The sequence below is a fragment of the Culex pipiens genome, chromosome 3 (genome assembly GCF_016801865.2).
Source record: "Culex pipiens pallens isolate TS chromosome 3, TS_CPP_V2, whole genome shotgun sequence".
NCBI lineage: Eukaryota > Metazoa > Arthropoda > Insecta > Diptera > Culicidae > Culex > Culex pipiens.
In genome coordinates, this window is record NC_068939.1 from 67,803,628 (window position 1) to 67,817,353 (window position 13,726).

General features: G+C 44.3%; 2 protein-coding genes across 3 annotated transcripts; one reads left to right on the forward strand and one right to left on the reverse strand.

Annotated features, from left to right (window-relative positions):
- Nucleotides 1–1,690: 1,690 nt before the first annotated feature.
- LOC120430136 (uncharacterized) lies at nucleotides 1,691–6,726 on the reverse strand. Of its 2 annotated transcripts, XM_052710070.1 has the most exons (5): nucleotides 5,913–6,726; nucleotides 5,671–5,843; nucleotides 4,752–5,613; nucleotides 4,433–4,692; nucleotides 1,691–4,282 (listed from the first exon to the last, which is right to left on the reverse strand). In XM_052710070.1, the coding sequence occupies exons 1-5, from the start codon at nucleotides 5,950–5,952 to the stop codon at nucleotides 1,715–1,717; spliced, it is 3,903 nt and encodes a 1,300-aa protein (XP_052566030.1). In that variant the 5' UTR covers nucleotides 5,953–6,726; the 3' UTR covers nucleotides 1,691–1,714. The 2 variants fall into 2 exon arrangements, with proteins under 2 accessions (XP_052566030.1, XP_052566029.1); XM_052710069.1 differs by having other exon boundaries at nucleotides 5,671–6,726.
- Nucleotides 6,727–9,544: 2,818 nt separating this feature from the next.
- LOC120430127 (uncharacterized) lies at nucleotides 9,545–13,638 on the forward strand (the record flags this gene model as incomplete). Its single annotated transcript, XM_039595212.2, has 5 exons — nucleotides 9,545–9,727; nucleotides 9,786–10,629; nucleotides 10,680–11,392; nucleotides 11,449–11,662; nucleotides 11,719–13,638. Coding segments are annotated over 5 exons (3,759 nt in total), but the record flags the coding sequence as incomplete, so codon positions are not given.
- Nucleotides 13,639–13,726: the final 88 nt, after the last annotated feature.

Genomic DNA, 13,726 nt, shown 5'->3' on the forward strand with positions numbered 1-13,726 from the left:
CTGTACCTATTCAGACTGCAGTCCCGATTTCCCCCAGTTGGCGGTAGTGACTTAAAAATAGTTTGTGAAATATGATGTTATATAAAACATGAAATTCTAAACTTTTCTAAAATTTTACATTGTATGCTTACATTTTATTTGTTTTCAAAGAACAAAAAAAAAACAAAAAAATAATATTTTTTAAACTAACTAGAAGCTGCTGTTCTTGTTCAGATTGATGTAAAGATTATCACCAATTAACAGTATTTAGCTAATTCTATGATTGTAAGCTTGAAAAACATAACAAATTTAATGAAAACATATAAGTAATGACGGTATAAAAAAAATCCCGGGATCTCGGGAATTCCCGGGATTTGAAAAATATTTTTCCCGTTTCCCGGGAAATTCAAACCCCGGGAAAATTGGACGCCCTAGGTTGAATATCTCAGGAATGAAATCGAATTTTAGAGATCTGTGGAGGTCAAAATGTGAGGCATTAAAAGCTGCACACTGGGTGGGGTTTTCGGGGAAAAAACGGGAAAATCGGGAAAAACTCGGGAAGTCGACTGACAAACCGGGAAAATATTTTATGTTATGTTGACCCTCTACAACCTAACCCCGCCTTTAGACAGGCTTCGATTTAAAAAATCGCCAAAAATCAATTTTCCAACCGATTTTTGATCTTAAAAAATGTTATTTTTTTAGGGGTCAACTTTGGCTGTTTTTTTAACTAACATTTCATATATTTTCAGTTAAAAAGAAGTGTGCAGTAATGTTTGTACTGTCCCAGACTATGCATCTACGCATTTTTTTTTGCAATTTAAATGTTGATGGTGCCATTCTATAGCAAAAAATGTGAAAGAAATGCAAAACATTGAAAAAGTGACTGTAAAAACGTGAACAAATTAGATAGGCGAAATGTTTCTATATAAGGTAGTATAGGCCAAATACTACCAAAAACATACATAAACTAAACAAGATAAATGCAAATCAAAATACTAAAAATAAAACAAGAAAAACCTAAAACAAGAGAAGTAAAGTTTTTCGTAGAAAAAAAAAATATCTTGGAAAAAAATTGGTCAGTAGAGGGTTAAAGTTCGACAAACTCCTCTTAAAAGAAATCATTGAGTTTTTTTTCTCTTTTAGAGTATTATTCTAGTTATTCTAAATCTAGAATTCGGGAAAACTATGTTTGAATTTGTGTAAAAGACTCAACATACTTAGCTTTGGATTTTGTTCTGGTGAGTATCCCATGATATTTTTCTTTTGCAAAATTGTTTTTTTTTTATCTCAAAATTAATATTTAATAAAATGCTAGTTTTTCTATCAAATCAACGTATCTATAGTTAGAATCAAATTCAGAAAATTTACAAAGACATATGATTTTTTAAGTCTTATTTAGATAAGTCTTGAATTCAATAATTACTTATCCTTTTCAATGATTTTTAGCATTATGTAAAAATAAAAAAAATAAATGCAATTTTCATTGTAATAAATCTTTTCTTTTAATAATGTATTTTAACAATTACTTTAAAATAATAATGTCATACATTTTTTACCATTTTGTGTCATAACTCAAAAAAAATTAAAACATCCAAAAATTATGAATTTGGCCAAAACCGACGTGCGACAAGATAGCACGATCATGACGAATTAGATTAGATTAGACAAAAATAAAGAAAGTGAAATTAGTCAACATCAGAAAAAAAACATTAGACGTAAGGTAAAAAGATGTTTATTCGCTTATTAAAAATTGTTCCTTTGTATTACCCGTCAACAATAATATTTTATCAATTGTCATGGACGAACCTAGAATGAAACAATTTGTATTGAAAAAAATGAACAAAACCCAACCAAAATCATCCAACCCACCCATCGGAAGCCACTCCTCCGGCAGTCCCGCATCCCGCCTCGCCGACATCAACGCATACCGCAGCGCAAAGGTCGTCGACACGCCCAACGTGTAGCCCGGTTCTCCGACACCCTTCGATCGCAGCGCTCCCACCGGGTTCGATGCTCCGCGCAGCAAATTAACCCGGAAATCGGTAGGAATGTCCTTCGCTCCCGGGGGCTTGTAGTTCCAGGATCGAATGTTGGTCAACGCTCCGCTGGTTTTGTCGTACTCGAGCGATTCGGTCAGGAAGTACCCGACGGCCATGATGAACGCTCCCTCGACCTGTCCAATATCTAGGCCGGGGTTCATGCTTTCGCCGGTGTCCTCCAGGATGTCAACGCGGGGCAGTCGGACTGCGCCGGTTAGGATGTCCAGTTCGAGCTCGGTGCAACAGAGGGCCCAGATTGTGTACTGGGGGTGGTTGGTAGGTTTTGTGAGGAATCGCGCTGTTAGGTCCAGGTTGCTGGCGAAGCTGTGGGCGACGAGGACTTCCCAGGAAGCGGTCGGGTAGGATTCGCGGATCGGTTGCATTCGTTCGACGAGGATTTCACACGCCTTTTGGACGGCGTAGGCAATGTTCATGTTGGTTGTGCTTCCGCCACAGATGAAGGCGTTTGGTGAGGACATGCTGTTCAGGGGTTTGATGGATACCTTATTGAGCGGGATTCCGAGGACGTGAGCCGCAACCTGGGCTGCCTTGGTGTTGATTCCTTGACCCATCTCGATTCCGCTATGGGTAACCGACACTGATCCATCCAAGTGGTGAATCGATACGAAGGCATCGAAGGTACCCATGTGGATGATGGGGAACGCGACCGGGACAATCGAGATGCCCCGTTTGCGCCAACGGTTATTCGCGTTGAATTCGTCAATTTCTTTTCTTCGCTGATCGAACTCTACATCGGCTCGGAATCGAGGAAGTAGCTCAAGCATCTTGCTATCCGCAGGCATGTTCTTCATGCGAACTTCCAGCGGATCTTGACCCGTTTTGAAAGCAATGTGCTCCATGATTGTTTCGGTGGTGGCGATAGCTTCGCCCGATCCAGGAGCCCTCAACCACGTGTTACTTGCGACATCGGTCAGCGATGTGCGGGACACATGTCGCCAAGCGCTTTGATCGTAGCAATTCTTAAAAGACTCCTTGAAGAGAAACGATAGCGGCTCGTTGGGAGAACAACCCGAATCGTGAGTGTACGTGTTGGACAGGCGGACGATCTTCCCGTCACTTTTAACCGCAATCTCGTAGTCGTTCCAGAGTCCCTGCCGCTTCCCAACGGAACACATGTTTGCCTCCATTGTTAGCACGAAGCGGACAGGTCTCCGGGCGTGATGCGCAGCCAACGCACAGGCACTAGCAATTTGAGCGCTACGAGTTGCCTTTGATCCGTACGCACCTCCAAGTCGGCGACTGAAGTAGTTGATCGAGTTTTGAGGTATCTTAAGTAGCTGCGCGATCGATGCTTGGACCTGGCTGAGAAACTGCGACGAACTGTACACGTTCATCCCGTCCTCGATCGGAACGCAGATGCAGGTTTGCGTTTCCATCGTGTAGTGATACTGCCCGGCAAGGTAGTACACCCCCTTGAAGGTTAGATCCTCACCCGTTGCGGTGGCGTACGCTTCACCAGTCACATGATTGGGCTGGTCGAGGATCCGATGTGAGGCGTTTGCTTCCATGAGATCTACGATGGTCGCATAGATGTTATCTTCTCTCGAATCACTGTAAGTTATGGTAACCAAGTTTGCGGCACGATTTGCGAGCTGAAACGTTTCCGCAACGATTACTCCCACAGGTTGACCATGGTACAACACCTTACTGCTGCAGAGAACCTCCTCCGCGGCTGCCCCAATCGGAAACGTGAAGTTTATCCCGGTCTTAAAAGGCATGAAATCGTTCAACCCAGGAATATCCTTCGCCGAATAGAAACCCACAACCCCAGGACATCTCAACGCTTCCGTTGCGTCAATATCCAAGATTCGCTTCTGCGCTTCAGTTGCCGTCACGTACGCCGCGTACAGTTCGTTCTCGTAACAAGGCATATCGTTGATGTAGCTTGCCTCCCCGGAAGTCTGCGCGAGAGCCTCGATTTTGGGAACATTCTGCGTCAGCGGCCAATTCTTTGGATACGTATCGTACGACTGTGCGCCACTGGACAGTGGACGCTCTAGCATCGCTTTCCCAGAACTGAATCTCGGACTTACTAAATTCACGTTGCGTGGAGCGATGTTCAGCACGAGTCGGTAGAACAACCCGAGCGCCGTCTGCTTCCGGTAGGCAGGGCCGGGCTCAGGAAGCACCCAGTCCGGGTGCAGTTCCGCGTCCAATATCTCAAGAACCTCCTGGAGGGTTTCGTTGCGGAAGAGATTTTTACCCACGAGGGCCATCTCCGTCAAGGTTGCGTGCGTGAACTGAAAGAAAGCTTATTTCAACCATGTCTACACCTGCTGTCGATGTCGTGGTCTCTTGGCAGTATCGCCCTTTTTAACTTGGAAATTAGTTTGAACAATTTAGAGAGAGAGAGCACAACGTCAACGCAAGAAAAAACAACAAAATGTTACGCTTGGATGGATTCCCCCGAAGCAGACGGACGCCGCCGTCACGACACCCTGCTTGCTGCCAGCGTCGTTGAATTTGATCGTAAAGGCGGCATTTACGTGGGCTTTCGAGTTCTGGGCCCGCGGTTGCACCTTGTACGAGCGGAACACGCATGCGGCCGGATCCAGGGCCGGTAACACTACGTTCAACAGGAGCTTCTTGTTCATGTCAATTTTCAAGAATTGTTGAGGGGATGCAGTTTGGACGGTTCCGTCGATGCTCACTTTTTTTTTGGGGAGAGGTATCTTTAGTAGAATGTTACTTAAGAATTTGAGATCGTACTTATCGTCAGCTGCGCTCCAACGGACTCCAGAATCAGGTAGAGGTCGGATGAAAACTCGTGATGTTGATGTTTAAGCGAGAGATTTCCAGCAATAGTTCCAACATTTCGTACAGCTTCATGGGCTATCATGGTTACGTGTTTCGCCAACTCCAGACAATAGTGGAACTTGACATCACTTGCGGCAGCTTCCTGAAGGGTACGAATGAACTCATTCAAAGTTACGTTGGCACCAACGATCATGTCACTTCCAATCCACTGCGAGCTCAGTTCTTGGACCGATTTCACGTCAATGAAAACGACCAAATCTTCCCTACGTCGATACACGCCATATCCTGTATTCCCGGCAACGAGCATGTACGGTTTGTTTTCAATTCTGGCAAAAATGTCGATTATCTCCTGCAGCGAATGAACTTTGTGCCACTCTCTACCGTCTTCAAAGTACATATCGATTCGTTGATCTTCTTCACAAGCACTGATGAATGAACACTTGGTTGAACAGTTATCGGATCTTCCCCGAGAACAACTCTTCTCCAAATCTTCAATATCACGACACATCCCAGTCAGCTTTTGATCAGCATCACCAGCAAACGATTTGAACGCGTCCAGGATCGGACGATATCCCGTGCATCTGCAAATGTTTCCTCCCAGCGAATTTTCAATCTGCTCCATCGATAGCCCTTCCTTGTTCGAGTCCAGTAAGCTGTACATACTCATTACCATTCCGGGTGAACAGTAACCACACTGACTCCCGTGGAAGAATGCCAACCTTCGCTGGACCGGATGGTATCCGTCCTCTTTGGAGCCGATACCTTCCACAGTAAGGATGTCCATTCTGTGGCACGAAAACACTGAAAACAAGCACTAAGCCGGCTGGTTAAACAGTTATAAGTAGCACTATATCAGCTCTAAAAGTCTTACCGAATTCACAGCATGACTCGTCGGCTGCCTGGTCACAGGGTGCACTCCCTTGATATTCACGATACAGGCCCCACAACCGCCCTCCAAACACATGAACTTGGTTCCCTTAAGATGAGCATGGTTTCGGATGAAGGTGTTCAAAGATGTATCCACCGGGACGTCCTCAGGTGAAACTACAACACAAAACAATTTCCATATCAGACCCCAAAGTTTAAAAAAAAACTTCAAAATTGCAAACCAACCATGATGAACCTGCCCGTTGATGGTGAAGACGACTGCCATTGCGCGATGCGAGCACTGTAACTGGAATGCGTCGACTGAATTTGAAACAGACCAACTGTGGCTGGCTACGGGCCGCCCTAGACATGAAACCGAAATGGAAATTTCATGTTGGACGTGTGCAACTCGAGCGGAAAATGTTTACTTTATGTAGTACCGTAAACCGGGGTGACATTGATAGGATATTTTTTTGTTAAATATTTTTCAAATGGTTATATTTCAAATTAAGTAGGAAACTAGTTGAATTCGGTTTCAATCACACTCAAAACTTGTAACTTGGAAACTCATATCAACGATTGTGAGTGTAAAGTTGTCCAATAAATCCGATAATGCAGTCTGTTTTCCAATTCAACTAATTTTTATTGATTAAAATATGACACTTTAAGGGTGTTTAAAGGTGAAATGGGACACCCGTTCTTGGACAGCAAAAAAAAATCACTTCGCAAAAAATTAATTCTATCAATGATAATCGGGGTTATCAATCTCACCCCGGTTTACGGTACTATAGTGATTTGCACGAGGCTAAAATGAGAAAGCTTTCCGCGCCAACTTTGAGTACTTGCGTATGCCAGGACTTAGTAGTGGATTAACTTTAGTCGAGTGCATAGTTTTTGCTTGTTGTTGAAGGGCTGAGGTTTAGTCGGAATTTGTGTAGGAAAAATACATATTTAAACATGGATGTGGAATTTAGCATAAATGGAAAGATTTACAAAAGTAAGTATCATTTATGATAGGCTTGATCCAGTTTTCGAGCTATATCCATGAGATAATTGTAAAAAAATCTCAAACACTTTTTAAGCATGTCATTTTTTAAAACTTTTCTTGTTTTAACTTTCCTCATTATACTTAAAGATTGTCTTACAAAGCTGAAAATATTGCCCCTTCCCATTTAAATGACTTGCTTTCGAATAATTTGTAGCTGAAATGGTGATGAAATGATTAACCCTGAAAAGTTACAAACACGAAATTTTAATATTAGTTTGGGTACTCCATGGATCAGACGTTTAATTTTACATAAAAGTTCCGTTGACACCAATTCCAAATCATCAATTTATAAAAATAAGAAACATAAAGCTTTCCAACTTTTATTTTTAGAAGTTAAATAATTGTATTTGCAGTACAGTTATATGAGGAAATATTTTTTCAAGTTAAATACAATTTTGAGTTTTCATAAATTTTATAATGCTTTTATATAATTATGTTTCAGTTTTTGAACATTAAAAAAATATTTAAGAGCGAGTTTTTCACCAATGTGTAACAGGTCGTATCGAGGTGCTCCGATTTGGATGAAACTTTCAGCGTTTGTTTGTCTATACATGAGATGAACTCATGCCAAATATGAGCCCTCTACGACAAAGGGAAGTGAGGTAAAACGGGCTTCGAAGTTTGAGGTCCAAAAAACCTAAAAAATCTTAAAATTGCTCGCATTTCCGTAAAACTTCATCAATTCCAACTCTCGTAGATGCATTTGAAAGGTCTTTTGAAGCACTTCAAAATGGGCCATAGACATCCAGGATCGGTTTGACTTTTTCTCATAGCTTTTGCAAATTACTGTTAAAAATTGATTTTTTTAAAACCTTAATATCTTTTTGCAACAGCCTCCAACACCCATACTCCCATAGGTCAAAAGATAGGGAATTTCATGGACTATAAGCCTACGGAATTAACTTTTTGGCCAATCGCAGTTTTTCTCATAGATTAACGATTTTTCTACAACAAACATTTAACAACGTTAGTTTTTGCCCTGTAGGCCTCCATAGCGGCACTTTTTGGTCTCAACATTGTCATATTCGGAATCCTAGGAAAATTTCACGTTAGTTAAAAGTATTGGAGTGGTAATTTTGATTGGAAAAATTGCCATTTAGAATGAATTAAAATATTTTTTTACAATTTGTTGGATTAGGGGTGAAACAGGTTTTCGCCTGCTTGATACAGCATTTGACGTATCGATCACAGAGTAAATAAGATCTATTTCTTTTTTCGAACATGTTTTATTTAATTATTTTTTAAATCAAATTTACCACTCCAATACTTCTAACTAACGTGAAATTTTCCGAGGATTCCGAATAAGACAAAGTTGAGACCAAAAAGTGCCGCTATGGAGGCCTACAGGCAAAAACTAACGTTGTCAAATGTTTGTTGTAGAAAAATCGTAATTCTATGAGAAAATCTGCGATTGGCCAAAAAGTTAATTCCGTAGGCTTATAGTCCATGAAATTCCATATCTTTTGACCTATGGGAGTATGGGTGTTGGAGGCTGTTGCAAAAAGATATTAAGGTTTTAAAAAAATCAATTTTTAACAGTAATTTGCAAAAGCTATGAGAAAAAGTCAAACCGATCCTGGATGTCTATCCATTTTGAAGTGCTTCTAAAAACCTTTCAAATGCATCTACGAGAGTTGGAATTGATGAAGTTTTACGGAAATGCGAGAAATTTTAAGATTTTTTAGGTTTTTTGGACCTCAAACTTCGAAGCCCGTTTTACCTCACTTCCCTTTGTCGTAGAGGGCTCATATTTGGCATGAGTTCATCTCATGTAAAGACAAACAAACGCTGAAAGTTTCATTCAAATCGGAGCACCTCGATACGACCTCTAGAACAAACCGAGCAGAATTTACAAATACTGCCTCTTAATACCTAGTTGTTGAGGTGACACTTGATAAAACTCCTTTTCTCCACGTTTATTCTTCGGAAGGCGTATTGTTGTAAGATCAAAAAGTTCAAAAATGAAGAACTTTTGCATAATTTTCATCTCACTGAATATTCTCTATTCACTTGGACATAAACTCTCTTTTTCGTCTGACACTTTTTTAGTTTGTACCCCGTTGGTTTGACAAAGTCAAACTAAAAAGTGACGAACTGTCACTGTCAATATTGTTTTCGAAAAGATCGGAAATTTTCACGAATGTTTCATATTTTAACATTGTAAATCGGACCATTAGTTGCTGAGATATCGACGTTAGAAAATGGTGGGTTGTTTGGGTGATACTAAGAATACATCAATTTTCCTGTTTTTAAACCTAAATGACTTTTGCGTCTAATTGGAGCAAGTTGTGGCGCTTTAACCACGGCAAATAGTGTCCAGGGCATTCGTGGAAATACAATGTCCCATCCCAGAGGGTCCAGGAGTACCAAACCTTCTTAGCATGGTGCTCCCAACGAATACAACCAAATCTCGGAGCGTATGGTGGTGTGTCCCCACGCTTCTTCCTCCCCTGTCGATTCAGAATTGTGTTGTTGTTCGAACACTCAGTGCTCAAACTCAACCCAATTACGAGTCATCTCTGCGATACGGCTTTACGCAGTAGGCCTGGCCGCTTTAACGCTTGTGATGTTTCAATGCATTTCAATGCAATGGCGCACTACAAATGTTAATAAATGACAAGAAGAGTGCTAGGCGTCATCTAACCTAAGGCACTCTCCAGGATCCCTTCGAAAGATTGGCTGCGCTAGGGTCTGATTAGATTAGATTAGATTAGATTAGATAAATGACTTTTGCGTCTAATTGAAAAATATCTAGAAAAAAAAACGTCAGACTAAATTCACTGTTTCATATCCAATTTCAAAAAAAAAAAAATCACAAAACCTGTAATGTTCTCTTCCAGTCAATCCCCAGACCGTCCCCATCGACACGTCCCTGCTCACCTTCATCCGAGATCACGCCCAGCTGAAGGGCACCAAGTTCATGTGTCTCGAGGGTGGCTGCGGAGCGTGCATCGTAAACGTTACCCAGGTCCATCCGGCGACCAAGCAGATCGTAACAAAGGCCGAAAATTCCGTGCGTAATTTTTAAGGTTATTTTGTAATCCACGATTAAATTGGGTAATTCGTTACAGTGCCTGCTTCCGGTTTACTCCTGCCATGGTCGGGACATCCTCACCGTTGAAGGAATTGGGAGTAGGGGGACTGGCTACAACGCTGTTCAGAAACGACTGGCTTCGTTCAATGGGTCCCAGTGTGGGTACTGTTCACCCGGAATGGTCATGAGTATGTACAGTTTGCTGGAGGGGAATCCGGAGGGGGTTACCATGCGGCAGGTTGAGGGAGCCCTCGATGGTAACATTTGCCGGTGCACTGGCTATCGACCGATCTTGGATGCATTTAAGTCGTTTGCAACGGATGTGGACGAAAAAGTGTCCCGGATGTGTCAGGATATTGAAGATCTTGAGAGCTGCTCGTCGCGAAAAGCTTGTGAAGGCGTTTGTGTCAATGGTAGAAGTTCTGCAACCGTACGGAGACTGATTGGTAACGGGCAAACCTGGTACAGGGTGAGAAGCGTCGAAAGCATCTTTGAGATATTCAAAACCATAGAAGATGAACCGTACATGCTGATTGCGGGAAATACCGCCCACGGCGTTTACCGTCGAAGGGAAGATCTCAAGGTCTTCATCGATGTAAGCTCCGTAGCGGAGTTGCAGCAATGCAGGATTGACGCGGAAGTGATCGTTGGAGCTAACGTTACGCTCGATGAGTTTATCAGAATCTTGGAAGAAGCGGCAGCGAAGAACGGAGGACATCAATATTTGAGTCACTTTGTGAAACATCTTGGGCTGGTAGCAAACACTGCGGTGCGGAATGCTGGGACGATCGCGGGGAATTTGATGATCAAGCATCAACATCCGGAATTTCCGTCGGATGTTTTCCTTCTGCTTGAAACTGTAGGAGCTACTTTGAGTATCCGTATGTCCGCTACTTTTTGTTCACAGAGAACTAACATTTGTATCCCGCAGGAATGGATGAACTTCGGATCGATGTATCTCCGCTGGAGTTTCTCAACCTGGACATGTCCAAAGCGGTACTACTAGCCGTAACTCTTCCATCGCTGGATCCAACCCTCTACCGATTCAGATCGTTCAAAGTGATGCCCGTTAGTCGGAACAACCAGGCGTACGTCAATGCCGGATTCTTGATCAAATCTCACCGATCAGACGAGATCGTCGAATGTGCATCGATCTGCTTCGGTGGAATAAATCCAGTCTTTGTGCATGCTTCCAGCACGGAATGCTTTCTCGTGGGAAGGCCCTTGCTTACGAATGAAACGCTTCAAGGAGCGCTTCAGGCACTGGCTACCGAGCTGGAGCCGGACTGGGTCCTACCGGATGCCTCGCCAAACTACCGCCGAAGGCTGGCCCTGTCCTTGTACTACAAATTTATGCTCGGAGCAGCTTCCGAGAGTTCGGTTGGAGCTGTAAGCACGCGGTTCACGAGTGGAAGCACGATGCTGGAACGTCCCCTGTCGTCCGGCAAGCAGAACTACGACACCTATCCGACCAAGTGGCCGCTGACACAATATCTGCCCAAGCTGGATGGGATCTTGCAGGCTTCCGGCGAAGCCGAATACATCAACGATATGCCGAGACTGCCGAACGAGCTGTACGCTGCGTTTGTGCTGGCGTCGGTACCAAAGTCACGGGTCGTGCAGATCGACGCTTCAGCGGCTTTGGTAAGGGGTGGAATGGTGAAGGTGTTCAAAATTGATATAAGATGTTACGATTTCAGCAAATGGAAGGAGTCCGGGCGTTCTACTCGGCGCAGAACATTCCCGGGATCAACAACTTTATGTCGCACGACTTAGGATACGCCGAGGGTGAGGAAATACTGTGCAGTGGCGAAGTGCTGTTCCATGGTCAACCGTTGGGTATAGTGGTGGCAACATCGTTCGAACTTGCCAATCGAGCGACTGAACTGGTGGAAGTGTGCTACGAAGCTTTGGGTTAGTAAGGATACCTACTTGTCTAGGCTTTGAACATTGAAATCTGTTTCTTTCAGCAAATTCCCCAGTTTTTACATCGGCAAGGGATGTCATTGAAAGTGGAGCGTACAACCGCGTATCCAATCAAAACTTCGATCGCCATGGATCCCAATACGATGCAGCACACGAGGGTCCGATCAAGATTCAAGGTTGCTTGGAGCTCAACGGTCAATACCACTACACGATGGAAACGCAGACCTGCTTCTGCGTTCCGGTAGAGGACGGTTTGGATGTTTACTGCGCTTCGCACCACACGAAGCACGCCCTGGCAGCCATATCGCAAGCACTGAACGTCCAGGAGAACAGCGTAAATCTCAAGGTACGTCGTGTCGGTGGAGCCTACGGGGCCAAGTCAACGCGAGCATCGCAGATTGCAGCTGCTTGTGCTCTAGCCGCCCAGCTGACGCGACGACCTGTCCGAATGGTGCTACCAATGGAAACCAACATGTCAGCGATCGGCAAAAGACAGGGAGTGTTCAGCGAGTACGAGGTCGACGTGGATAAAAGTGGGAGGATAAACCGGCTGAACCATACGTACACGCACGATTCCGGTGCGGTGATCAACGAAAGGCTAGCGTTCATGACAAGCGATATGTTCAAGAACTGCTACAGGACTGATCGCTGGAATCTGGTGGGGAACATCGCCCGTACCGATGTCTGCTCTAACACCATCTGCCGTGCGCCAGGAACCTCGGAAGGCATTTCGATGATCGAGAACATCATGGAGCACATTGCTCACGTGACCCGGAAGGATCCTCTGGAGGTGCGGTTGCTGAACATGAACAAGGAGAACAAAATGTATGCACTTTTGCCGGAATTCCGCAAGAATGTGGAGTTTGACGATCGCCGTAAAGCGGTCGATCTGTTCAACAGACATAACCGCTGGCGAAAGCGTGGAATCGCGATCATTCCCATGGAGTACCCGTTGGAGTACTCCGGCACGCTGAACGCAATGGTATCGATTTACTACAAGGACGCTACAGTCGCGATCACTCACGGTGCGATCGAGATGGGACAAGGTGTCAACACCAAGGTTGTTCAGGTTGCTTCGCACATTCTGGGCGTGCCTATAAGCAAGATTATCGTAAAACCCAACACAAGCTTGACGTCGCCCAACTGTGCAGCAACAGTGCACAGTCAAGCTAGCGAAACGGCTGCGTTTGCTGTTCAAAGATGTTGCGAAACGCTTGTGGAGCGATTCCTCCCGTACAAAAAGAAAGCCCCGCAGGCATCGTGGGAGGAGATCGTCGGTCAAGCCTACCTCGCGCACGAGGATCTAGCGGTAACCTACAACTACCAACCAAACGACCTCCAAGCGTACGTCATCTGGGGACTAGCTTGCGCCGAAGTGGAAGTGGACATTCTAACCGGGAACGTGCAAGTGTCCCGGGTTGACATCCTCGAAGACGTCGGAGAAAGCATGAATCCGGCCGTCGATGTAGGACAAGTGGAGGGGGCCTTCATCATGGGTCTCGGGTACTACCTTACGGAAGCACTGACTTTCGACCCGTCAAACGGCGCGCTGACAAACAATCGATCGTGGAACTACAAGATGCCGGGCGCCCACGACATCCCCGTTGATTTCCGGGTGCAGTTTTTGAGAAACAGTTCCAACCCGCACGGAGTGTTGAGATCGAAAGCGGTTGCAGAACCTGCGCTCAGTATGAGTCCTGTGCTGACGTACGCGCTGAGATACGCCCTGAGGTCTGCGCGGCTGGACGCCGGCTATCCGGACGAGTGGATTCATCTGGGCACGGGGAACACACCGGAGCGGATATTCATGCTGGCTGGGAACTCGATCGATCAGTTTAAGCTTTATTAGGTTAGTAAGTTTGAAAAATCCAGATTATTAAAGCATCTCCACAGTGTGAAATAAATTGGGCGGCGAAGCTAACTTTTCGCGGACTTGTGAAAAATATTGCAAAAAATGATATTATTCAATTCTAATTTTCAACTTTGCTTCACCCCTCAGTTTGATACTTGCGGTGGAGATGCCATTATAACCTCAAATATTACAATACACAA

What these genes read in the sequence shown, in the direction of transcription:
- LOC120430136 (XM_052710069.1), bottom strand. Translation starts at nt 5,952, where the DNA reads ATGGCAGTCGTCTTCACCATCAACGGGCAGGTTCATCATGGTTGGTTT. An exon ending in TGGAGCGCAGCTGACGATAA is followed by an intron (nt 4,693 to 4,751) that starts GTACGATCTCAA and finishes CCAAAAAAAAAG; the next exon opens with TGAGCATCGACGGAACCGTC. An exon ending in TCGGGGGAATCCATCCAAGC is followed by an intron (nt 4,283 to 4,432) that starts GTAACATTTTGT and finishes GCTTTCTTTCAG; the next exon opens with TTCACGCACGCAACCTTGAC.